The sequence below is a fragment of the Ochotona princeps genome, chromosome 22 (assembly GCF_030435755.1).
Source record: "Ochotona princeps isolate mOchPri1 chromosome 22, mOchPri1.hap1, whole genome shotgun sequence".
NCBI lineage: Eukaryota > Metazoa > Chordata > Mammalia > Lagomorpha > Ochotonidae > Ochotona > Ochotona princeps.
In genome coordinates, this window is record NC_080853.1 from 25,344,958 (window position 1) to 25,371,155 (window position 26,198).

A 26,198-nucleotide genomic window follows, 5' to 3' on the forward strand; every position below is an offset into this window, starting at 1 on the left:
CTGCCCATGGCCAGCTCTGCTGGTAGCAGCCGCCCCACCTTGACTCCTGCAGCCTACTACCCCGGAGAACAGGGAGAGCCAGGGAAGGTGGATTGAATGGCAGGTGCCAACCACCTCCCACCCACAGCCCCCGCAGGGAGATGCTGATGAGCAGAACAGGGTAAGTCATGTGTGGATCAAACCATTTAGTCTTTATTTCCCAACTGTGCCAAAGTGAGTGAGAGGGGATGGCCCTGCAGGGCCTGTCTGCTCGCCTGCATGTGAGGACAGCACACCCAGGTGGCGATCAGTGGGAATCCTTTGTCCAGTGGGGCTCATCACCCCACGGAGGCAGGGACAGGGTGCTCCTGGCCCTGCACTCATCTTCAGCAGCACACCTGCTTTCCCATCCTGTGAGCTAGCATGGACAGGTCCCCTCCTTCCCACTCAGGTGCTCTTGTGCCTCCAAGCTGCCGAGGTCAGCAGGCAGCGGTCAGCCTCAGTCCATGATGCTGGCTGGAGGCGGCTCCGAGAAGTGCTGGAGAGCAAAGGAGCCTCGGGGCCATCCTGGTCTCTCTAGCCCCTGTGGGGAGCAGAGAAGGCTCCCATAGGGACACCCAGAGTGCCCACAGTGCAGCGAGTAACCACGAGTAACCACTGGGCAGTCTCTGCAGACCGCCCTCTGGCCATGCACTCCTTGCTCAGCGCCGCAGCCTCAGGAAAAAGGCGTGTTTACATTCTGTACTCTCCAGGGGGTAGTATTTATCATAGAAATCTAGAACATACTCCTCCGTCTTGAAGCCAAACTTCTGGTACAGCAGCATAGCAGGGTTGCTTGCTGAGACGTGAAGAGTCACATCCTTGCCCATGCAGGTCTGCCAAGAGAGTGGGAAAATACGAAGATGAGGCGGCCCCGGGGGGAGACGAGTGGGTGGAGAAACCTGTCTCTGCGTGGGCAGTGAGTTCTGGAAACCAAGGTTGAAGCACGACAACCCCTGGCCCCAGCAAGCAGCTGTGGAGCAGCGGGCTGCTGACCAAAGCAGTCACCGAGCAGGTGTGCAGCCTTGTGCCTCCAAGGCCTGCCTCCCAGCTCCTGGCCCCAGCTTCCTAACACAGCCATAATGGCTCCAATAATTGAGCGGGACCCGGACAGCACCCCCAGCTCTCAGCCCTGGCCACTGTGGGCTTTTGGGGAATGAACCAGCAGATGGGAACACTGCTGAATTTTCTCTCGCTCAGCCTCTCAAATAAAACAAAATAAAAACTATGGGGAAAAAAAGGCAAAGGAAATCGAAGGCATTTTAAGTGTTTCTTCTCTGAAGCAGAGTCCAGGGACACATTTCATGTCAACTTCACTAGTGATGCGTGAGTTGGTTCTGTCTATGTGCCGAAACATGAGAACCAGAACCATGAAGTCTGCCTGAAGAAACAGGAAAACTGCTTGTTTCAACTAAATGCTATTATGCACCCTCCAAAAACGTGCAAAAATTTCCTTCTCAGATCTGCTCGATAAGAGGTAGCAAGAATTTGATAATAAAATCTGAGGACAAGGATGGGCACTCGGCTAGTCAAGACATCAGGTCCCACTGCCATTTCTCAGAGTTGTGCCTGTGGTGGTTCAGGAGCAGCAGGACAGCATACATGCTTTGGGGTTTCACCTCTGCACTCTGTCACTCTGCTTAAGTGTCACAAGGTTCACCAGCTGGTTTCTTCTAAAGCTGAGTCTGAGTAGCAATCTTCTGCTAGAGCCAGAGACTTCTGTCTGTGTCCTGTAGTAGCCTCCTGAGCGGTGAGGATCCGCCGCCTTCCAGCTGGTCTCCAGGCAGCCCAGGCCACCGGGCCAGCTGCAGAGAGCTGGTACAGCTTCATTCCTCCTTGGCCTCTCCAAGCAGCCTGGAGGCAAGGTGACAAACAGAGCCAGCTTACCTGGATCAGATGATAGATCATGAACGTCGCAATCCCTGCTCTTCTCCACTCAGGGTGGACGAACAGGAAGGAGATGTAGGCTTCGTTGTACTTCACGTCAGGAACCATGAAGCCAAAGGCAATGATGACTTTCTTATAAAGGACAACCACGCTGAAGTCTGGATACTGCAGGCACTCAGACAGGTCGATGCCTAAAGGGGAGAGACCAACAGGCAGTCAAGCCCTGTGCCTCTGGGGGTCACCGATTCCACGTCATTCTGGCTTCATTTATGGCTGCCCCTGCATGCTGAACAAAACCCCAAATGGGAAGCCATGATTATCACCAGAGACCACGCAGTCAGATCAAAGAACACACCAGAATTAACACAGTCCAAGCACTTCTGGTAAAAATGCAGCAGAGTGCACACAGGCTCAGGCACACCAGGCTCTGGAGCCATCTTGCCACCTTCCAAACACCTCAAGGCTCTGTGGGTGGGAGCACCCCTAATGCTGACACAGCTGGGGTAAAGGCCCTGAGAGTACTCACGCCGTCCTCTCCGCACCTCAACCACCTCTCCATGATGCCTAGACAGTGGAGCCGGCACAGCTCTCGGCCTGATGACATCTTACCTCCCACCCACGTGGAACAGCATGCACTACCACCTTGTGGTTTCCAAACAAGGCCAGAAAGCACAGACTTACATTTAGCAGCTAGCCTGTGTAGTTTTATCTGATAGCTCTGAGTTTAATTTCACTCTCAAAAATAGGCTGTGTTTGGGGTATTCGGCTTTTATTTATTCATTTTTAAGATTTATTTTACGGGCCCGGCGGCGTGGCCTAGTGGCTAAAGTCCTCGCCTTGAACGCGCTGGGATCCCATATGGGTACCGGTTCTAATCCCAGCAGCTCCACTTCCCATCCAGCTCCCTGCTTGTGGCCTGGGAAAGCAGTCGAGGACGGCCCAAAGCTTTGGGACCCTGCACCCGTGTGGGAGACCTGGAAGAGGTTCCAGGTTCCCGGCTTCAGATCAGTGCAGTTCTGGTCGTTGCTCTCACTTGGGGAGTGAATCATCGGATGGAAGATCTTCCTCTCTGTCTCTCCTCTCTATATCTCTGACTTTGTCATAAAAATAAACAAATATTTAAAAAAAAATTTATTTTACTTCTTATTTGAAAGGAACTGAGTCAATCCAAAGCCAGAAGCCAGGAGCCTCTTGTGGGTCTCCCACATAGGTGCAGGGTCCCAAGGACTTGGGCCATCCTCCTCCACTGCTTTCCCAGGCCACAAGCAAGGAGCTGGATGGGAAGTAGAACAGGCAGGACACAAATTGGTGCCCATATGTGATGCTGGCAAAGGCTTTTAGACTATTGCACCGGCACCACTGGTTGTTAGGTTATTTAAAAATACCCTTCGGCCAAACTAACACTCTCCAAGGAGCAGTTAAACAAACAAAACATAAGGGATTTTTAGGCCAAAAATAAGTGTTCAAACTTGCCCAAGTTACCAGTCTGTGTATCTTTGATAGACATTACCTGGTATCTAAACATATGAAGAAGCAAGACAGGATGAATCTTTCACTCAGAAAGCAGAGACAAACAGGGAAGAGAAACAAACAAAAACACTGCTCATTATAGTAATTGCTGTCTCCTTTTTGATCTTAGGAAGCAAGAAGTATTTATGTTCCAGTCCTTCTATGTTAATAGAAACAAACCAAATGACATGCTATGTGCCAAAGCCTTGGGATCTCGAAGCAGACACTAATTTAAAAATTACAGGGGTGTCACACACAAACGGATCTGGGAGGGGGGACATACCAGGCCAGAAAAACTCATGACACATAGAATTGATGGTTGGGATGTGATTTGGCCGGACGTAGCAGTAATCAAGAGGCGCGTCGGGCTCGGGTGTCCAGTCCCGGTCACTCCTGTGCAGGTGGGAGCGGATCTGTGACAGGAGCCGCAGCTTGGGTGGCTTTGTTTCATAATCACGCCTTCGGGACCCCAGAAGACAAACAAATTCAAGTCAATAAAAACACTCAGTGTTATGTCTAGCTCCTTAACTCAGTCAGATCTTTCATCACTTCAAGCTTTACACTAATCTGCACTGCTTGACACGGTGGTACACCTGGCAGTATATGAAATCTAACATCCACTCTAGTGACAGTCTCTGGGTCAAACCCCTGTGTGCCCACTAGGTATGCTGCCAGGCACTGCTGAGTCTGAACAAAGTGGGAAGTGAATGGCCCCAGGGTTTACTAGGAGGAGAGTGCACGGGGTGGCGTCTCCGGGGCTATGGGGGACCTCGGGTGGGAGCCACAGTGGCAAGGGGAGACAGACTGGCAAGCTGCCTCCCAACATGCTTGCCCAGGAACCTGGTGCGGGACAGGCAGGCCAGGGCGACAGCAGAGTTGTGGGATAAGCATGGCACAAGACAGTCATGGGTTCCAGCACCGCAGCTGCCACCTGACTGCCTGGACAGGACTCAGGATTGGAAACAGTTCCTACACTCAGGCCAAAAATGAGCTCAATTGAGACATCTTTCCCATTTTTTTCATTTCATGGAGTATTAAAAATACACACTTTAAATGGAAAATAGAACAATGGTTATGATGAATGCAGAAATGTAACAGTTCATTTAGTATTACTGTTTATATTTTTCAAGGAACTATGTTTTATGCAAAACAGTGTATCTGAAACAAAGGACACAATCTGACAGGGTGCGGACCAGCTGGTCAGTCTTGTGCGGGCTTTGGAATTTCTCCACTCCAGCTGCAGAAATTGCAGACCGGACGGCCCACCTCACTTCTGGTCACCTGATATAAGGCTTCAAGATCCGGGAAGTATACGGGCTGATGATACTCTGGTCCACAGCCATATCTTCCGACCCCACCAGGCGGTACAAGAACTTGGTGGTCTGGTGCCGGAAGCCCTTCCTGGATGGCAAGGCAGTCTATGATAAAGAAACAAGACATGTCAGGAGACGGCCAATTTCCACAGAGAATTGGTAACCGTGACATTTTATATGTCGGCAAGTGGGTTTTGCTCTTTGCATGGCTTATTTGGAAAGCTCAGGTCTCAATACAAACTTTCGTAGGCACTTTTGTGTAAAAGATATGAATAGCTCAAGCTGTAAAGCTGGAAACTAGTTTTGTTTTTTAAACAATTCTGTAGTTAAACAGTTTAAGTTATGTAAATTCATGAGACAAGGTGCTGAACGTGGACTTGCAGCTTTTCTGGTCTTCATTTCTTCTACATTAAGCCCAATTGCTCAGTAATGACATAGGTGACACACACTCACATGTGGGTCACACATCACATGACTTCTTTCTTTTGTAGGCATATTTTTTCTTTTCTTTTTTTTTTTTTTTAAATTTTATTATTATTATTGGAAAGCTGGATATACAGAGAGAAGGAGAGACAGAGAGGAAGATCTTCCATCCGATGTTTCACTCCCCAAGTGAGCCGCAACGGGCCGGTGCGCGCCGATCCCAACCCAGGAGCCAGGAACCTCTTCCAGGTCTCCCACGTGGGTGCAGGGTCCCAAAGGTTTGGGCTGTCCTCAACTGCTTTCCCAGGCCACAAGCAGGGAGCTGGATGGGAAGTGGAGCTGCCAGGATTAGAACCGGCGCCCACATGGGATCCCAGGGCTTTCAAGGCGAGGACTTTAGCCGCTAGGCCATGCCGCCGGGCCCTTTTTGTAGGTATATTTTTTTATCTAAATTTATTTATTTTTTAAAATAATCTTACTTAGTTGATTAGGGTACAAAGGGTCAAGGGCTACAGGAAAGTGGGTAATACCATTGTTTCCACACTAATATCATTTTTTTCCCCTGTATCTGGGGTCAGGGGAGAAACAAAGGGAAAACCACATGACTTCTGTTAGCTGACAGCCACAGGGACCAGTCACTGTCCGTCCTGTCCCTTTCCCCAAGGGGTACATTTTCATTCCCACAGTGACTCCCAATACAGAAGCCCTGCAGAGGCTCAAAGAGAAGGAAGGGGGTCCAGCAACACCTGGGGAGACACTGTGGACCTGGTCCCAGGCCCCAGGAGCAGGACTGGAGCTGCTGTTCTACATGTGCTGCCCCAGGACCTTGCTCATGCAGGGACACAACACATGCTATCAAGGCTGTGCAGTGAAGAGCTCAGGTGAGGAAAGGCACATTTATAAAGTAATTTGCTGAGAGCTGGATGAAGTACAGAAACTGGAGTTGTTCTTACAGAATCAGTTAGGTCTTAGGCTAGAAAATGAGCTTGGTAAAAGAAGAGAAAGGTGCCTTCCTGTATAATTTGCTTTCATATTTCCCTAAATTGGAAACCAAAAATTTCAAAGGCAAACCTTGATCTCCCTTCACGGCTTAACTAAGATTCAGAGTAACAGTCAAAATGGTGACACAGTTCTCAAAGGGGCCCCTATCAAGTCTTCCCATGCCTGTACGGGGAAGTGGCTCCTTGTATCAAAAGGCAACCACCAAGTTCTGGGACTGGGGACAAGTCCTGTCAGGCTAGACTGTAGAAAAGTGCAAGATCCAGGTCTGGGAGTGGATCTAGTATGGAAACTGTGGGCACCCCTGAAGCTTCCACTGGTGAGCATAAGAACCAGGCCTGGGGGTGGGCCTGGCTGGATAGGCAGTGGCATCCGTCAGTGTGAGGGTGGGTTGGACAGTGGGGTTGGCCAGAATGAGCTAGGCTGAAGCACCCTTAGGTGCATATAAGAACAAATGGGATGTGGGGCAGACCAGACAAGTCTGCTGCACATATTGAAATGTGCAGGAACCAGGGCTGAGGGCAGGTCTGGAGGGTTATTGGGGGTTGATCTAACTAGACTGTAGTTCCCACTGGTGTGTGTGAGGGCTGAGTGCGTGGCGGGCAGGATTACGCTTCTGGGTGAGAGGGGCAGTATCCATTGATTTATGTATGAAATGGGGCTGGAGACAGAACTGACCAGATGACTGCAACCACCAGTTTATGTATAAGCTGCTGTGGGTGACTGACCCCACACTGGCTGGCACATACAGGACTCAGCTCTGGGGTCCCCTCAGGTGAGGTTTCTTTCGGGAGCCCTTCCAACCAGACTGCTGGACTCAAAATTCCAACCACGTGAAAATTACAGGATTTGTCAATTCACTAAGGACTGCATGTGTCAGAATTGGGCCTCCTTGGTTGCTGAAGCCTACGTAGTGGCCAGATGCAAATGGGGACATGATAGCACATCGAGTTCTAGAGAGGATGTTTACTACCATGGCAGAGAATGGAGAGCAGAACAAATTTTTGATAATTCTCCCAGCTAAGCTTTGACAGTGACTATCTGGGCAAGTGGAGACTCTAAGGTAGATTATGTCAGCCAATGATACTTGGAAGGATTTCATCAACCTTGGAGCAATGAAATCAGCATCTCAGAACTATTGAAACCTGGCTTCAGCTGTTGTGTGCATCTGGAGAGTGAGATCTTTTTCTGTCTCAAATACAGATTTAAAACATGATTAAAACACACATTTCCTTTCCTCACTCACCATCACTCTGTGGCTTCCACAGTTATGCTCAGGATACAAGTGAGTCTCACTGAGGACCTACAGTGTCCTGAAGGCGCTGCCCCTGCCCCCTGCTACCCTCACTGGGCCTCACAAGCGCCCCACCCACCACCTGCCTCTGCCCCCTCTACCTTCATTGGACCTCACAAGCGCCCCACCCACTGCCTGTCCCTCACACCTCCACTCCGAGTCTCCATCGGTCAGTAACTCCAGGTGACTCAGTGAATTCAAGTGCTGTCTCCAGGGACAGCACGCACCTAACTTCCTGGCAACCCGCCCCCTACTCCACCACTGGTTTCTCCCACTACAGGCCCTTGGCCCCCAGGGGCAGGAACCATCTCTCTAACTCACGGCACAAGCTGCAGTCACCTTAGTGGCTGGCACATCTTAAGGACTCAATTTACATCTGCTGAATGACACATCCCAAAGTCAAGGAAGCATGAGAAATGTTATACCAGTGTCTTCAAACTTCTAGCTGCTGGCTCTCTTCCTAAATGCACCAGAATGATGCCACAGACAAGAAGGGAGGTGACAGAGGCTGGAAGAAGGCCCAGCAAGTGCCAGGATGATGGCAAGAGCAACTGGGCCAGCAGTCTCCAGGGCTCCCTGAGCGAGGAGGTGGCTTGGCTGTGAGAAAAGGCAAGGATGAGAGGTGGCTGAGCCCAGAGCCTCCTCTTCTAGAAAATCTGCTTACAATCAGGACTGCTGGATGACAGAGAACTTCCGCTCACTGACATTACACAGGGTCTACTCTAATAAAGTTCCTTTTACCTAGATGGTAACAGCTGTTTCTAAGAAAGAATTACAAGGCACACTAAAAGCAAAACCAAAACACAAAACAACAACAATAAAAACAGTTTGACGACAGACAGCAATTATTAGCTATTTAAAATAATTGGAATTTGAGCCCAGCGCGGTGGCCTAACAGCTAAAGTCCTCGCCTTGAATGTGCCCCGGGATCCCATATGGGCGCCGGTTCTAATCCTGGCAGCTCCACTTCCCATCCAGCTCCCTGCTTGTGGCCTGAGAGAGCAGTTGAGGACGGCCCAAAGCCTTGGGACCCTGTACCCACGTGGGAGACCCAGAGGAAGTTCCTGGCTCCTGGGTTGGGATCGGCACAGCACCGGCTGTTGCGGTCACTTGGGGAGTGAATCATCGAATGGAGGATCTTCCTCTCTGTTTCTCCTTCTCTCTGTATTTCTAACTTTGCAATAAAAATAAATATTAAAAAAAAAATAAAATTGCGATTTAAGTACATTAGGGATTCTAATGGACAAAGTAGACAACATGTAAAAAAGAATAGTAAAAAACTATCAACAAGAAATTCCAGAGCTCAAAGACATGGCGAGAGGAACAAAAGGCTGAAGGTTGCCCCTGGTGACAGCTTTTAGTAGACGGGCCACAGCAGAGCAAAGAATGTCTGATCAGTAGAACGTCTTAGGTGAAAAGCAAAGAGAGGAAACACTGGGGTGTGTGTGTATGTATGTGTGTGTGTGTGTGCAGAGTTATACAACAGAATACTCAAGGACTATGGTACAAGTATAAAAGATATATCATGCATTGTAGGCCTACTATAAGAATACAGGAAGAGGGACAAGTGTCGTAGTATAACAAGACTAAGTCTCCACTGTTTATTTTTTTTAAAGATTTACTGGGCCCATGGGGAGATCAGTAATGATCTTGATGAACTTTTACACAGGATCGTCAAATAGAAATCCTGATGAAAGTGAGTTCAAGAGAAAAGAGGACAATTAAAAAAAAAAAAAAAAAAGATTTACTGGGCCCAGAGCAAAGACTCAATGGCCAAATCCCCACCTTGTAAGTGCCAGTATCCGTTATGGGTGCCAGTTCAAGTACTGGATACTCCACTTCCCATTCCTCTCTCTGCTTACAACAGTAGAGGATGGCCTAAACCCTTGGGACCCTGCACCAAAGTGGGACACCAGTAAGACTCTCCTGGTTCCTGGCTTCAGATCAGCTCAGCTCTTACCATTGCGGCCATTCCAGCAATTTGGGGAGTGAACCAGTGGATGAAGATCTTTCCGTCTTACTTTCTATCCATAAATCTGATATAAATAAATATTATTTTAGTTTTATTAGAAAGTCAAATACATAGAAAGGAGGAGAGACAGAGAGGAAGATTTTCAATCTGTTGAGTCACTCCCCAAGCAGCCACACAACCACACCAGGAACACAACCGCACCATCACAACCACAGAGCTAGGGGGGCCATCACGCAGTGCAAGCCTGGCACAGCCTCACACCTTCCTCATGGGGCCCCGGCCATGGAAAGCCTACCCACCTCTGGCCTACAGAGCCCCAAATCCAAGTAGCAGAACTCTAAAAGAGATGACAGAGCAAACAGAACACAGGAAATCACCAACACCTTCCAGAACTCCAGTGCAAAAGGCCCCCATACAACAGGGAAAAGAAGCCCCACAACAAAGAGACCCCTACAGCGCCCCCAGAACACGATAAGCAGTGCACACGCCAACAGGGCCATTCAGGGATGGCCTAACCACTAGCAACCAGGAGGCCATTTCAACCTCACCTGCATCTCAGCAAGGCAATTCAAACCCACCAATCAGCAACACTCTCAAAGGCTGGGAACACCATGAGCTGGCAAGGACCACTTCAGGGCGGGCAGACGCTACAGGTCACAGTGGGATTAATAACTGCGGGGACCGCTCCCACAACCTATGTTACGCCGGAAAGCCCTCTGGGTTGGGCTGCCCCCGCAGCTGTCACTTCCTGTGCCCCAACTCCACAAGTGTCACCCCACCTGCAGATCCCAACAGCACCAGCTCTGGCCGCTGCACAACCTCTACTAATCTGTCAATCAAAGCTTTGAAGCCTGTCAGGTACAGCTGCCCTCAGAGACGGAGATGCACAGAGGAGCTGCAGCTCAGCTCATGGTGTCTGTGGATGCCCCAGGGACAGGGGCCTCTCTCCCTGGCTCCTTGTTCCCCTGACCTTGGCCTGCCACAGCAGAGCACCTGGGGCTCACCTGGTAGCGGTCGAGGATGCGAAAGTCCTGACAGGTGGTGCGGTATGTGGCTGGCCCAGCTGGGAGCCTGGAAACGCCTCCTTCTTTGGCTCCATAAATGCCATCCACGAGCAGGAGAGCAGCATTCACGACCTGGTCCAGGTCAAACAGCGGCAGGCCCCGGTCCCTTTTGGCCTGCCGGACGATCAGCTTGCGCTTCAACCTCCGGGCTTCGGGCGTCATGGCCACGGCGGTGGGGCAGGCTTCCAGCCGCCGCAGGAGCAGCTTCTCCTCGTAGATGCTCACGGGCGTGTACTTGGGGCCGGTGGGCTTCGTGTCCTTGTCGGGCGGGGGCTTGCGCTTCTCCCGAGCCCGCGTCGGCACAGACATGTTGGACTCCGTGTCCTCGCTGTCGAGCTCCATCCTGTCGGGCTTCTCCTCCTCGCTCTCCACCTCCTGCTTTATCTGCTCCAGCCCGCGGACCTTCCTCCTGCCCCCGGGCCCCGCGGAGGCAGAGCCCGCAGGAGGCGGGAGGTACTCCATGCCCGGGTCGATGACGCCATCGCCCTCCATCTCCTCGTCATCTGTGCAGGGCACACCCCAGCCATCAGGACACAGAGCCCTCGAGCTGACAACACCCACACTGCACCATGCCCCCCACCAACCTATACACACACACACACCCAAAAGACACGAGCACGTGAAGTCTCACCGTGGAACAAGGCTTGCGGGGGCATCACGTCGGGGATGAGGTCAGCCTCAGAGAGCAGGCTGGGCGTGGCTGAGTGGGAGGCAGGGGTGCCTGGGGCGGAGAAGTCCAAGGACGGGGAGGGTGATGGGCTGGTGAGCGGGGTGCGGTCTGAGGAGCTCAGGGAGGAGAAGTCGATCACCTCCCCTTTCTCCAGGAGCATGTCTGGCCGGCGGCTCCGGCTAAGGAACTTGACCGGGGTGGAGGAGGTACTCCTGTCCAGGAAGCCGGCAGCCTCCTTCTGGGCTCGTCTGATGTCTTTGGCTTCTTGAGTTCGCGACCTTTTCTCTTTTAACTCCATGGCAGATTCCACGGGGTTCCGACTGGCGCGTTTCCGAAGGCCCTCCACAGTAATGATGGGATCTAAGGTGGGCTTTGAGGCTGGCAGGAGAGAACGAACACCAGTCACTACTGGATTTGTCTCCACTAGCTTCTCAGTGAGACTAGCGCTGTGTTCCACATAGAAAAAGGGTCAATAAATCTCCTCAATGTTTAAGTGAATTATATAGCTCTCTAAAAAGTTGTGCAATGGATATGCCCTTCCACACAACAGCTGTTTGCCAAAATTTAGCACAAACTTGCACAGGTACCCACATTTGTACAATTGCAACACTGTTGAGAATAACAACAAAAAAAATGGCACAAGCCACCCAAACTGTCACTACGGGACTGGCTTCAATAATGCACTGGATAAAACGGTGGTTCTGCGTGCATTACTGAGAGGAGTCTGCGGCACGCAGGCCGTAGGGGCTTCTTACCAACAAGTATCTACATGCTGAGGAGCCTTCCTAAGAGGCTGGACGCTCAGCCTGGGGAGAGGAACTGTACAAGAGGGCAGGAAGGGAAACTTCCAGACACTAGACTCCATACCAGTTCATTTCTTACTAATTACATTCAAAATTGTTAAAACTCATTAAAAACTTATAAGGAAAATCATCAATGTGTGAAAATAAGGAATTACTGTTGAGGTTTTAGCTATGCAAATGGCATTATGGTTAGGCTGCCTAAAGGGAAGAATCCCTAGCTCTTAGATTTAACACTGAGATATTTAAAATAGAATATTGGTGGGGACGGCACAGTGGTATAACAGGCCAACACCACCCTGTAGCACCGGCATGCCATATGGGCACTGGTTCAGGTCTCATTCTGATCCAATTCTAATCCAGCTCACAGCTTATGATGTGGAAAAATAGCAGAGGACAGTTGAAGTTTTTGGGTCCCTGCACCCACATGGAAGACCTAGAGGAAGATCCTGGCTTCAGACAGGCTGAACTCTGGCCATTGTAGCCATTTGGGGAGAAAACCAGCAGATGGAATATCTGTCTGTCCTCTCTGTAAATCTGCCTTTCCAATAAAAATTAATAATAATAGTAAAATCTTGGCAGGGCCAATGCTGTGGCTCAACCAACTAATCCTCTATCTGCAGGCACTAGCTCCCCAAATGGGTACCAGTTCTAATCCCTTCCCATCCAGCTCCCTGCTTGTGGCCTGGGAAGTCAGCAGAAGATGGCTCAGGTCCTTGGACCCTGCACCCACATGGGAGACCTGGAAGAAGCTCCTGGTTCCAGGTTGGGATCAGTCTAGCTCCAACTACTGTGGCCATCTGAGGAGTGAAACGGCAGATGGAAGACCTCCATCTCTCCTTCTCTCTGTAAATCTGCTTTTCCAATAAATAAATAAATAAATAAATCTTAAAAAAGAAGAGTATAACGTTATAGATTTAGTACAAGAAGTCTACAAACCTTAAAAATTTCAGAATACTCTTACCAAACACTGGAAGAGCAAGAGAACACCATGTGTTTCAATGTCATACTGTGTCATTTAAAAGTGGTGCCCGGGATTTGTTTCTTGGTTATGAGTATGGGACCGGTGGAAAGCCGAAGCAAAGTACTGCAGTACAGCTAAAAGGAGTGTGTTGGGAGTGAATAGCTGAGGGGAAAGACACTTTGCCAGTCAGGACTCTGTATGCTAAAATGTCCATGATGCAAAGTTTAAAAACAAAATCAGGATTGGAAACACTGAAGCTACCAGACACCAAAGCAAACAGACCACAGCAGTCAGGTGGTTAGGAATCACAGCACTCTCCACCCGGCTCGTGTGGTGATGCTGGCAAGCAGACCGAGGGGTCTGTCTGACAGCCGTGGCCCAGCAGGGTATGGACAGTGAGTGCTGCCTCCCCAGCTGGCCATGGCTGCACCCCGGCTGCTCCCCACCCGCCGGCACCTTTGACTTTCAGAGTAGAGGCAGATAGCTTCTCTCCTTCAGGTTTCATCGTCGGGGGTTTGTTGTGAACAAGTTTCCACCATCCTGGCTCTCCAAACTCCTGAGCTCCTGACCGGAAGTACATGGGACTCCCCACACTGAGGCAACCTGCCACTGTGCTCCACCAGGTCGAAGTCTTTTTCCTAAAAGGTGCGAGAATGAACAACAGTTGGCTTGTTGACTGGATGCTCCCTGCAAGGTGCACTGCACCCACACTCCGACTCAAAGCCTGCAGTCCCTCCAACTTCCTCAGTTTCCTCACCTATAAAACGAGAACACTGCACTCCACAGGGCAGCTGCAAGGACTTAAAACCCAAAGCACATGAAACACACCATAACCATGATATAAGTCTATAATTACTTCGTTCTTTTACATGTGAATTAAGCACAGATCTCAAGAAATGCCAGCGACATGGCATAGCAACCTAAGCCTCTGCCTGCAGTACAATTATCTATATGGGCACCAGTTTGAGTCCTGGCTGCTCCACTTCCAATCCAGCTCCTTGATAATGGCCTAGCAAAGCAGCAAAGGATGGCTCAAGTCTCTGTGTCCCTGCATCCACGTGGGAGACCCGGAAAGAAGCTCCTGGCTTTGGATAGGCCCAATTCCGGCCACCGGGGCCATTTGGGGGAGTTGATTAGTGGATGGAAGGTCTGTCTCTCCTCTCTCTCTGTGACTACGACTTTGAAATTAAAAATAATTCTTAAAAAAAAAAAGGAAAAGAAAAAAAGAAACTCCAACAAGTAGAATTGTGAGAATGTGCATTTTGTAATATAAGCTAAGCACTTGCCCCTTAAGCAATTCAGCAGACTCTCATCCACTCCTAATTGCCCGCAAGTATTGTAGTGAGCTTTAGACCACCTGCGGGTTTTGTGCGTAGAGCAAAGACAGCAAAACAAAATGTGAAGAGTCAACTATCCTCACTCCTCCTGCTGCACACGACTTTCAAGGCAGCTATCCTGTTTCCATCCAGAAAGCACACACGCACGACTTGCAGGCCTCAAGTCTTTGAGGAAAAGGACAGACAGTTAGAAAATCCTGCTGGGACACTCTTCATCTGTGAGGGTCACTTCTCCAAGGTCCTCAGCAAGTGGAATGGTACAGTGTTCCTGGAATTGCTTTAATACAGTTCACTAAACATCCTTAAAGTTTACCCATGCTGCGGCATGTGCCAGACCCTCACTGCTTTTTAAGGACAATGTTCCATCGTGTGACCAGGCCACTTTGTTAATGGACTCTTGGACTGTTTCCACATTTAGCTGTTGTGAATAAAGCTTCTCTTAGGGCGTCAAAATAGCTCTTCAACACCCTACTGTCAGTTAGGTGCAGTATATACCCAGAAGTAGAATTAACAGAGCATATGAGAATTGTATTTTTCATATTTTCAGGAACCACTGCAATGGTTGTGATTTTACATTCCCATCACCAGTTTCTAGTTCCTCCATATTTTTGTTAATAGCTGTTTCAGGGTTTTTTGAAGGATTTATTGAAGGGGATAGCACTGTGGCCGTGCCTTAGGCCCTGTGTCACCAGCATCTTAGGAGCCCTTTGAGTCTGAATTCAGCTCCCTATTAACACACCTGGGAAAGCAGCTGGAGTTGGCTTGGGGCCATGACAGATCTCTCCATATCACCCCCTCTCTCTTCAGGATTTACTTATTATTTTAAAATCAGAGTTAGAATGAGACCTTCCATCCTCTGGGTCCCTCCCTAAATGACCACAATGGCTAGGGCTGGGCCAGGTCGAGGCTGGAAGCCAGGAACATGTTCCTGATCCCCTTGTGTATGGCAGGGGCCCAAGCACAAGTCATCTTTTGCTGAACTCCCGGGTGAATCAGCAGGAAGCTGGATGCGAAGTGGAACAGCTGGAACACAGACTGGTACCACATGGGGTGCCAGCATCACAGGAGGTGGCTTTTCTCCCTCTGTCACTATGACAGGCCATTCTGTATTCTCGTTGGAAAGCCATCTATTCAATTCCTTTACCCAGGGGCAATGACTGTTGCCTGTTTGCATTTGTGTGAGAAGTGGCGGCCAGAGCACAAATCCCCAGCTTGTGGGTGATCTTCAGGCTGAGTGTCAGCTGGTCCAGGAACGGGCTGCCAGTTCCTGTGCTGGAGCTGCGGGAATTACGGGGTTTAAGTGGTGAAACGGGCCAAGAGTGATGTGATCTACTATCCAAGCTTTCCCTGGGAGATTGCAAGCTTCTATCCGGAGCTCCAAAGCGGCTAGAGACAGATCCTGCTGCAGCAGCTGCTGTTGGGGTGGGGTGGGGTGGAGGACAGGAGATACTCCTGCTGCTTTTCACTCAGACCCTTCCTGGGCACAGCTTGATGAAGTGAAAATACAATGAATGTGTTCTACTACATGCCATCACATCTGAAAGCTATTCAGATATTCTCTTTTATGGATACACAAAAACTTACCAACCAACTAAATTATGACATAAACTGTGTGATATATCCAGTTCCCAGAGATGCCAAAAAATTCGGAAAAAAAAAAAAAAAAACTATATTAAAATCAGTAAAATACGCTAGCAGAAAAAGCATTCAAGGTATTCTTCACCAATCAAAATTATAAAACTAGGACCGTGAAAGCAGATTAAATGACCACACGTTGAGTGGCAATTAGTCTGCAGTAATTAAGCCTTCCTGTATTTTTTAGTTTCTAGGATGACATAAATTTAGGTTAGCACTAAATAAGGTTAGCCCTAAATAAGCCTTTCTAGATTTAAATTTCAAGCTGCAGACAAATATTCGAGAGAAAAGGTATTCAAATTTAGAACTTCATATACAGATTATTTTTTCAGATCCTTCAACAATGAAAGTTATAATCATTTTTAAGAACTTAAAGCCTGGGCCCGGCACAGTGGCCTAGCAGCTAAAGCCCTCGCCTTGGACGCCCCGCGATCCCATATGGGTTCCAGTTCTAATCCCAGCAGCTCCACTTCCCATCCAGCTCCCTGCTTGTGGCCTGGGAAAGCAGTCGAGGACGGCCCAATGCACTGGGACACTGCACCCACGTGGGAGACCCGGAAGAGGTTCCTGGTTCCCGGCTTCGGATCGGTGCAGCACCGGCCGTTGCGGCTCACTTGGGGAGTGAAACATCGGACAGAAGATCTTCCACCTGTCCTGTGGATAGCAGAATTTAAGTTTCTCAGGTACTCCAAAACTTTTGGGCTGCTCCTCTGGCTGTGGGAGGCCTGTGTCTCCAAGGAGACACCAATGCAGGATGACTCCTGGGAGGGCAGTGCCTGGGGCCATCCCAACCACCCAGGTTTCCAGCAGGAACCACCTGGCCTTCACCACGTGGCTGCCAAGTCTGTGCATTCCTGAGTCTGATGTTAGGGCCACAGCAGCCACCAAAGAGGGAGCTCGGTGGCCATAGCACAGCACTGCCACGAAGCACTCTGAGCAGCACCCAAGACGGCCAGCCTCGCAGAGCGATGAGAGCAGGTGCTGACAAAACACGGCTGCTCTTCAGGCGTGTCCAAATGCCGCAACCAGTACCTGCTGTTCATTTGCCTCTTCCGCTCTAAGAAACTGATTTTACCAGCACAAAGTAGCCCCATCTCCTCAAAGTAGATAATCATCTAACTCTTGAGCAGCTCTTTCTCCATTTAATCAAATGCTTTCTCACTTTGTAACAGCCTAAGACTATCTTAAAAATATCCTACTTAGTAGAAACCCGTATTTTTTCTCTGCAAGCACTATGGGAGGACAGAATCCACACTTCCACTCTGACTCATTACAAACTAGTTGTTTGAACTTGAAGTGAAAACATTTTCTGAAATTCCAAAAGCTTCTGTAAGTGTCACAAGCAAATAAGGGAGCTACATCAACTGTCATACACTTTGTTATTTACATTTTTCTTCAAATGTAGGGGAAAAAAAAAAGATTTCTTTGAAGTACAAAGCGCCAGAGAGGGAGCAACAGCAATCTTCTATTCACTGCTTTACTCACAATGGGTCACGCAGGTGTCAGGAGCCAGGAACTCCATCCAAGCCTCCTGTTGGGGGTGGCAGGGACACTGATAGTCAGGCCATCTTCTCCTGCCTTCCCAGAAACATTAGCAAGAAGCTGGGTTGGAAGCAGAGCAGGGATGCTGGCGTTTCAAGTGGCAGATTAACCCACTATGCCACAGTATCAGCTCCAAGTATAAGCTTTTTAGAAAATAATTTATTTGAAAGGTTGAGAGATACAAAGAGACATGTACAAGCTGTACACTGACAACTTGACTACCTGACACAAATGGAGAACACACCTGCTGGTCCTCTCTCCAAATGCAAAGCCAGGCTGAAGCCAGGGAGTCAGCACTTCTCCCAGCTCTCCCCATGTTACAAGGACCCAAGGACTGGAGCAGGACACACACGACCAGCAAGCTGCACCAGCACCAGACTTGCACTAGAATTCAGCAGGCATTCTGCCAGGGAACAGGTCAAGTTGCATCTTGACCACAGCACTAATCGCCCACCTCCAGGGTTAAAATGTTTTAGCAAGCACTTTACCTATTCCCTAGTAAAAACGTCCAATGTTTCTCAATGAAAGCGCAAATGTCTTCTTTCCATCTGAAATAGCCTTGCCGTCCACTTCCTTCCAGGGACAAGTTATACATGGCCAGCATGACGACCTGAAACAGACCAGCAGGGCTGGGAGGGCAGCGTGACCACAAGCCCCATCCGAGGGCGACACCGCTTGTTTCATGTTCTGAGGAGGAAGGAGTGCGCACAAGGGAAGGATACTATCTTGGACTTCTCCCAATACAATCTCACCTCACTCCCTTCCTGACTCCCATCAGACATCACTCACCCGCTCACTCCCGTGCACCGTTCCTCTGGGCCAACCTCTTACGGGGTCGCAACAGGCTGACCATGGGCCCAGGCCCCAGCACGCTCTTGCCCTGTGCTAGCTACCAGCCAGCAGGAGGTCCCAGGTGCCTACTTGCTAAATATCCTGAAATTCACATTGAGCACATGGATCTGCCTGTTATGGAGAACATGGCTCTCGGAATTTCACGGTCGACAGCCATGCTGCGTGCCATCTACTTGAGGACTGGGCCACTTTTAGCCGAGGAACCCACTGCTCAAGTGAAATGAGCTTGCTGCTCAGCCTAGTCTTCAGTGGCTCCCCCAGACTCCCTTCCCTGCAGCTCAGGGAAAACTCCCTAGTCCAACTGTATAAACTTACAGATGAGGAATTTGTGGCCCCAAAGGAGGAAACATATTCCAGAAAACTGTGTTTGCACATGCTAATTATAAAAGACTTCAGGAATACAGAAAAGAACAAGGAGAAAAGCAAACGTCATTTGCAATCTACCATCAAGGAACCACCCCTTCAACACGTCAGCGACTATCTGCAGACATTCCTCCTGGTGGCTGGATTCTGCCTTATTCGTGTGACTTTAGGTAAGTGGACAAAACTATAGCAGCTATTGAAAAACTGTGTTTTCAATGAAGTAAGCATCATGATTGACACTGGGTCCCCTTTTGTGGGACAGGCATCCTTCAGTTCCTTTGCGGCCACCTGCCACAGCTGCTGTTAGTCTAGCCAGCTGCTGTGACATCCCAGGACCTGCCCTCACAGCACTAAATCTCAGCAGCCCGCTGAGGAGACTGGTGACTTGACTGCTCAAAGCAGATTCCAGGTGTTTTCCATTCACCAGGGCACCAAGTTTGTACCAGCCCGCAGATGCCAAGCTTCAGACAGGTGATACTCATGGGGTGCTATAGGGGTTGGGAGTTTCAGCTAGGCAACAAAGTTCTGGAAACGGATGGATGGCAGGGAGGATTACACAACAACGTGCACTTGACTCTACTGCAGTGTACACCAAAATGGTAAATTTCATTGTTATGTGTATTTCACAAGTTTTAAAAGAGTATTGCTCAACGAAGGCTGTAAGAAAATTACAGAATGACCTCTGTCTACGTTCAGACGTCCAGAGTGGCTCAGAACCATGTATTTGCTGCTAATCTCAGGGGCTGGGCTATGCTGTTACAGCCAGCGTCTCATGTATTTACCTCTGTGCATCTGAGATATTTCATGACTTAAAAACTTAAAATTCACAAAGATATTTCAAAAAGCTCATGGAAAAGCAATTAAAACATGAGTTTATTCTGGTGAGAAAAGTTTAAGATCTAGGCAATGTTTTCTAACTTTGGCTTCTCCTTGCATATTCCAGGTTGCCTAGATCTTACGCACACTTTGACAAAAACACCCCTATCACAATATCTGATGGACGCAGGGAGCACGGGTGAGAGCCGGGCACTTACCTGCTGCCATGTCAGCTTCAGCCGTTCGTACTGCTCCTTGCCGTCTGCTGAGCAATCTGAGCAAGTGAACCTAAAAAAATTGTCCCCCTTCAGGTAACTCAGCTGCTCCCTCAGCTGACCTAGAAGAACAGAAGGTCACATTACAGGTATATCGGGGCGGCAGCACCCCAAGGTACTCCCAAGTTCCCTAGGTTGGAAGCAGGCAGGGCAGTAGAGGAAGATCGTCTTCTAACACCGGGTGTACACCCTCTAGGATCGGTGGCCCCTTGGGTTTTAGGAGAGAGGTACGGGAAAAGCTGGTATTATTGCTCTAACCGGCTTTTCCAAATGTCACATTCCCTGACTCCTATGGGCAGGTCTCTTCACACATTCTTTGAAAACAAAACCAAACCAAAACTAGCTCCCACAGCATGCCAGGGATTCAAGGAGGAACCAGGAATGTAAGGTGCAGACAGACACGGGACCTGCCCTTTCCCACTCACAAATCTGTGGCAGGGACATGTAGGGAAAACAGGTGAGCACCAAAGCATGGAAGATCTCCACTCTCACCAGGCCTCACAGTCACCCGGGAGCTGTTTGCTCTAAACATGCCTGGGGCTACGCCAGACAGAAAGAATCCACCTTTGCCGTGGGTCCCAGGCCTCTACATTCCTAATGGTACTTGGGTGACTGTCAAGAGGAGAGTGATGTGGTCCACAGGAAGGTGGGACCCAGGGACGCTGCAGGGGGGCCAAGAAGCTGCCCAGGGAAGAGGTGAGCCCATACAGGGTGGGAATCATACAGGTGCATACACACACCTTACAGGGGATGCAAAACCAGGCCAAGTCCTAGAGACATGAAAGAAGTGCTTGTGCAGATGAACAGTTCTCCCAGACTGCAAAGTTTGTGGGGACAGAGATCCCAAGGCTGGCAAGGTGGCCTGGCCTGAGGGCGGTTAGACAATCTGGTAAGGCCCTGGAAAGCCACCGAGCTGCTCAGCAGGACCTGGGATTACTAAGCAGAGACAGCCTGTGGTAACAATACTTCCAGGCTTGTGTTCTGTGAAAATGGTACCTTGAACTAATCACCAGAACAGCTGAACCCATTTTAACAAAGAAATTACCAAATACCAGAATATGACCGACTTTTTCTTTCTCTCTCTCCACACACACACACACACAGAGGCACTTCAACAGGCAAGGAAAATTGAACCATAACAAAGTGGTTTTGAGATCCAGGCATAGCTTTTCTAGAATATGAATTTCTCTTCGTGGAGGTGTATTTTACATTCATGCTTCTTCCAGATTGGAAAAAGAAACCCTGACCCAGGAACGGACAAGGGAAAGGAAGAGAGACGCTCCTTACTAGCTGGTATCCATTTCTGGCACTTGTCGCAGAAATAGGACAGCTGCTCTTCCATCCATGACACATCTCCCTCATCGCTGTTGAGGGAGTCGCCGCTCTGGTCGTGAGAGAGGTCCACGGAGGCCTGATCCTCCGACTCAACAATCAGCAGCGTCTCCCCCTCCACCTCCCCTTCCTCCAGCCCTTCTGAGGTTGATGTTCTCGTGGCCTCATCATCATGCCGGCTCAGCAAACTGCCCAGGGGCATGCTGCTCTCCATCTCTTCCTCTCACAGGTTCTGGAGGGCTGCTGAGCAGCAGGCCACGGCTCTGCACGCTGCGCTGGTGCTGGCAGGGGGGTTTCCAGCATATCACACAGACTAACTCCCCATCAGAGCTTCCAGCTGCATCACAAAGACCAACTCCCTGCCGGAGCGCCTGCAGCAGCCTGGTGCCAGCAGGAGCAGTCTTCTCAGCAATGATGTGGATCGCCCAGCCTGCTGGCTTCTCCTGGGCAAGTTTACCAGGACAATGGCCGAGCAGGGGTCTCCAGGTTGTTACCCATCAACACACAGACGCACATCAAGAGCGATACCCCACAACTGTTCACGTTTGCTTCAGATCACGTTTCCTTAGAGCCTTGGTCCAGCAAAATCTTCTGTCTCTCTGCTTCAAGTTGCTCAGTCAAAATAATCTGCTCTCTCAGAAGACGAATGTTTTCTTTTTTCCGGTTCTGCCTCTCGATGTCTCGGATCACTCCGTCACGCAGCCTCTGCAAACGTAGGAAGCACATTTCAGTAATGCCCTGCCACATGTCCCCAAACTTGGGCCATTCAGATCCACCTAACAGTGTTCACAAAACACACTTCCAGCTCTCAGATTCTAAATACCCAATCACTATTCTAACTTTAGGCACAAACGCAAAATGTAATGAAGTTCACTATAATGTTAGTATTGAAAATTTAAAGCAAAATAACAAAACAAGACAAAACTAAAAACCCTAGGGCCATGATGCATCTAAAAAGTTTAACCAACATGATATTTTTTAAAGTTTGATGTGTTGCTATAGTACCACTGTGGATCACTTTCCTGTTAGCAAGCACCCCAATTGAACCATAAACCCCAGAAGAAAGAAAAATTACTAAATCTAAACAAACTATTAAGGATATAAGAACCAACCAATTTTTCCAGTAAGAAAAGTAGAATGGTATAAATAATACAAGATTACTAAATTACATAACAGAGAGAAAACAGAAAGGGAAAAAAAGGAACAGAGCAAGCGGAGAGAAAAATAAAAGGAATGCAGTCATTTTGTAGTGCGGCCTGTTAAGCCACGGCCTGTGACATCCACATGCCACATCAGAGTGCTGAGTCCCAGCTGCTCCACTCTGCACCCAGCTCCCTGCAGATGTGCCTGCTAAGGCAGCAGAGGATGGCCCCTGGGGAGTGAGCCCGAGTATGGAAGCTCTCTCTTTCAAAACCAGTAAATCTTTAAAAATAATTTTTTAAAAAATATGGAATGTTTCACAAATTTGTGTGTATTCCTTGTGCAGGGGCCATGCTAATCTTCTCTGTATTGTTCCAATCTTAGTATATGTGCTGCTTAAGCAAACACAAAAAATAATTTAAAAAAAAAAGTCCTTCATGTTATCTTGAAAAGCACTAAAGAGACAAGTAAGGAATCCCAGAACATGGACCTGGTACCCAAGGTGGGAGTTTTGAAAGCACCAACTCAGCATCATCCATAACTAAGATGTTTCAGCTTACTGCTCACAAAATCCTCCAGGAGTTTTTTAACATCAAGCTTAGGAGATAGAAAAACGAAACAGGGGCTGGGAGTTGTTGTGTGCATCTGTTTTTTTAGAAAATGGCTGTGTCTTTTCAAACCTCATGCAGTCCTGCCCTGCTGGGCCTCTTCCAGGCCTGGAACTTCCCCTGTAGCTCTGGTGCCTGAGGAGTCCTGGGATGGGTAACTTGCTTGGATTCTTGGAAGCATCTGAGCCAAAACAAAGCTGTGGTTCCAGCCCTCCACCCCAGAAACCTTCATGCACTTGCATGCACATGCCTCACTACCACCACCATGCCCCAGCAACAGCTCATGCAGGCTCTACTCCTTCAGTGAGAACGAAGGTCCTCCACCCTCCCATGGGCCTCCTTCCTTCAAATAAGAGGGCTCCCATAGCCATCCGGGGACTTCCCCTCTCTTCCCCCTTACAACTCTGGCTCCTCAGCTAGCACTCCTTGGTTTTTGCTAGGTCACAGTGAGGGCTAAACGTGGTATGGATCAAGTGCTTCATGCAGCACCCGGCATGTAGCAGACAACCAGTCAGTCACTCATCATTTAGTGTCTCGCCTCCATGCGCCTTCTGACATACCCACCATGCCAATCTGGTCCTGCTCTTTGCCACTGCCCCCTAGGTCAGCCCCCGGGGAAGAGGCGTTCTTAGTCCAGCGGTCTAGACACCCACTTCCTGCTCAATGCCAGCTTCCTGTCAACAAGGACCATGGCAGGGAGCTGGACAGCTCAAGTAAATAGTTTCCTGCCATTTTCATGGGAGACCTAAATGGTGGCCTTTGTAGGCAGGTGAGGCGTCAACCAGATGAGAATATTGCCTGCACCACAAATACATGAATTAACAAAACAAGGGGCCGGTATGATGGCAAAACAGGCTAATCCTCTGGCTGCAGCGCCAGCATCTCATATGAATATCAGTTCATGCTCTGACCACTCCACTTCCCATTCAGTTCCCTATTAATGGTATGGGAAAGCGGCAGAGGATGGCTCAAATCCTTGGGACCTTGCACCCATACAGGAGACCTGGAAGAGCTCCTGCCTCCTGGCTTCGGACTGGCGCAGGATTAGCGCAGCACCGGCTGCTGTGGTCACTTGGGGAGTGAATCACTAGATGGAGATATTTCTCTGTCTCTCCGCCTCTCTCTATATATCTGACTTTGCAATAAAAATAAATAAATCTTTTTAAAAAAAACTGTTTACTTAGAAAATTTTTAAAAAATTTTTATTGGAAAGGAATTTACAGAAAAGAACAGACAGAGCTTCCAACTACTGGTTCACTCCCCAAGTGGATGTAACGGCCGGAGCTGAGTCAATCTGAAGCCTGGGGCTAGGATCCAATTTTCAGGGTCTCCCATGTGGGTGCAGGGTCCCAAGGCTTTGGGCCGTCCTCAACTGCCTTCCCAGACCACAAGCAGGGAGCTGGATGGGAAATGGAGCCACCGGGACACGAACCAGTGCCCATATGGGATGTTGGCTCTTGCAAAGTGAGGATTTAGCCACGGGATCAATACTGTGCTCCACTTCCACGCTGGGCAAACAAAGCTCAATCGTAACACCCATCAAGGTTGTTGTAAAGCGCACTAACGTTCTCCCTGAAACCTTCAACACGGCTGCTAATTATCCACAGACTGGAACCGCTGTCCCCATCTGGATCCCCCAAGTGCCTAGCAGTACACCTTAGCACACAGCAACCTAAGGCTACCAACTAAAATACAAAAGCCAGGCGGGCGAGAGCCGGCAGAAGGCCAGTGGGGGGAGTGGCGGGCATCTCCAGAAATCAAAGTAGCAAAATAATAATAATGGTGATGATAACAAAAGTCCTCGAGGCTGGCCTCTCCATAGACCCCGGAAGCTACAGATCCCACGGCCAACTCTTCCCACAGATCTCACCCATCCACCTCGGCCAAAGGCCAGCCGGGCGCTGCGCGGGAGAAAAGCCGCCAGGGTTTACCCCGACCTCCGGCAAGGGGCCAGCAGCCGGCTGCCCCTTCCCGCCCTCTGCTGTCCGGCGACCCAAGGACAAGGCGACAAGGAGCAGAGCGCGCTCGGGGGCGGGCAGCCGGCTCAGCCCGCGGCCCCCGAGCGGCCCCGGCCCAGCAGAAACCGAGAGGAGCTCCGGGTGGACCCCGAGGACCACCACCCCACAGCACCGCGGCCACCGCGCGCGAGCCCCGGAAGACACGGTCACGTGACGCCGACCTGCTGGTCCCACTGCTGCTTCAGGTGCACCCCGGTCACCGTGGCCGCCGTCAGCAGCACCGAGAGGCCCAGCACCACCTTGGAGCTCCTGGACATCCCCGCGCCGGCCGCCTCGGCCTCCACCCGCCCTCACGGGCACCGGGCAGAGACCACCGCCGTCCAGCCACGCGCCTCTGGCCACCCGGGCCAGGCTCGACCTCTCGAGCGCAGAGCGCCCGCCCGCCCGCCGTGTGCGCTGCCCGCCGCCGCCAGGCGCGAGCAATCGAGAGCCGAGCCGCGAGCGGCGTCGCCGTTCTTCGGACGGGGTCCTGGGACCCGAGGGTCACCTTGGCGTTACCGGGCGGGAGGCAAGGTTAGAGCACCCTGCCAGGATGAGGGGGTCTGAGAGGGTCTCTGTCCCGTCCCTTCCACCGGCAGCGGAAAGGGGGTGTCCTGTGGGTGCGGAATCCTTGTCCTTCTGGGTGCCTGACTGACCCACGCAGCTTTTCAGAGGCGCGCGAGTGGGGTTTTGTTGTTCTGTTTTGGTTCTTTTGCCTCATGAACTGTTGTCACCTTGCTCTCGCTCTGACCCCAGTCGCTGTGGGCGACTGGTCAGCACGGCCGGTCTCGCCTTCCGAAGCCTCTGGCCGCGGAGCCCTGAGGCGGGGGCCGTTGTCCACCTGACGGGGCAGGGGGATGGAATGAGGTTGTGCTTTAGGCACAGCCCGAGAAACAGGGCGAGGCATCAGGGCCCCTTCGCCTTGGTGCCAACAGAGGCATCCCAGAAACTGAGCAACCCACAGAACAGCCTGGGAAGAAGTGTTTATCTTTCCATCGCTCTTTCCTGCTGGAGTCCCCAGAGTGAGCCTCTCTGGCTGCAGAGCCAGCCATGGACAGTGCTGATCAGGGCTGCAGCTTGCTTAGCCGCCTCAGCCCCTGGCTTCTCCAGCCTCTTGTTCCTGATACTTAGCTGTGGCCGCCTCCCGCGCGTAGGCATAAATGGCACAAGGTGAACATCGCCCAGAAAACTGTAATAAAATCGGGCTGGTGGTGGGGCACGGCAGCCTGGAAGAGCACATTCATGTGGTATGGGTTCCTGTCCCAACGGCCCCACTAGCTCCCTGCTGCTGCGTTGGAAAAGCAGCAGCATGGTGACCCAAGTGTTTGGGTCCCAGCACCCACATGGGATACTGGATGAAGCTCCTGACTTCAGACTGGACCGATGCT

The 26,198-nt window shown here is 50.2% G+C and overlaps 2 protein-coding genes and 1 non-coding gene across 3 annotated transcripts; all 3 read right to left on the reverse strand.

Annotated features, from left to right (window-relative positions):
* Positions 1-621: 621 nt before the first annotated feature.
* Positions 622-21,293, reverse strand: KAT14 (lysine acetyltransferase 14). The gene is made up of 10 exons (XM_058679323.1): positions 21,021-21,293; positions 19,677-19,795; positions 17,916-18,037; positions 13,370-13,551; positions 11,111-11,527; positions 10,420-10,982; positions 4,696-4,832; positions 3,698-3,873; positions 1,906-2,096; positions 622-854 (listed from the first exon to the last, which is right to left on the reverse strand). Exons 1-10 carry the CDS (start codon positions 21,277-21,279, stop codon positions 681-683), a joined length of 2,340 nt encoding a protein of 779 aa, XP_058535306.1. The 5' UTR covers positions 21,280-21,293; the 3' UTR covers positions 622-680.
* A 317-nt stretch (positions 21,294-21,610) lies between these two features.
* LOC101523360 (protein PET117 homolog, mitochondrial) lies at positions 21,611-25,190 on the reverse strand. The gene is made up of 2 exons (XM_004585635.2): positions 24,993-25,190; positions 21,611-21,770 (listed from the first exon to the last, which is right to left on the reverse strand). Exons 1-2 carry the CDS (start codon positions 25,086-25,088, stop codon positions 21,621-21,623), a joined length of 246 nt encoding a protein of 81 aa, XP_004585692.1. The 5' UTR covers positions 25,089-25,190; the 3' UTR covers positions 21,611-21,620.
* Positions 22,507-22,613, reverse strand: LOC118760214 (U6 spliceosomal RNA). Its single transcript, XR_004996650.1, has one exon. It is a non-coding gene; the product is annotated as a U6 spliceosomal RNA (small nuclear RNA).
* Positions 25,191-26,198: the final 1,008 nt, after the last annotated feature.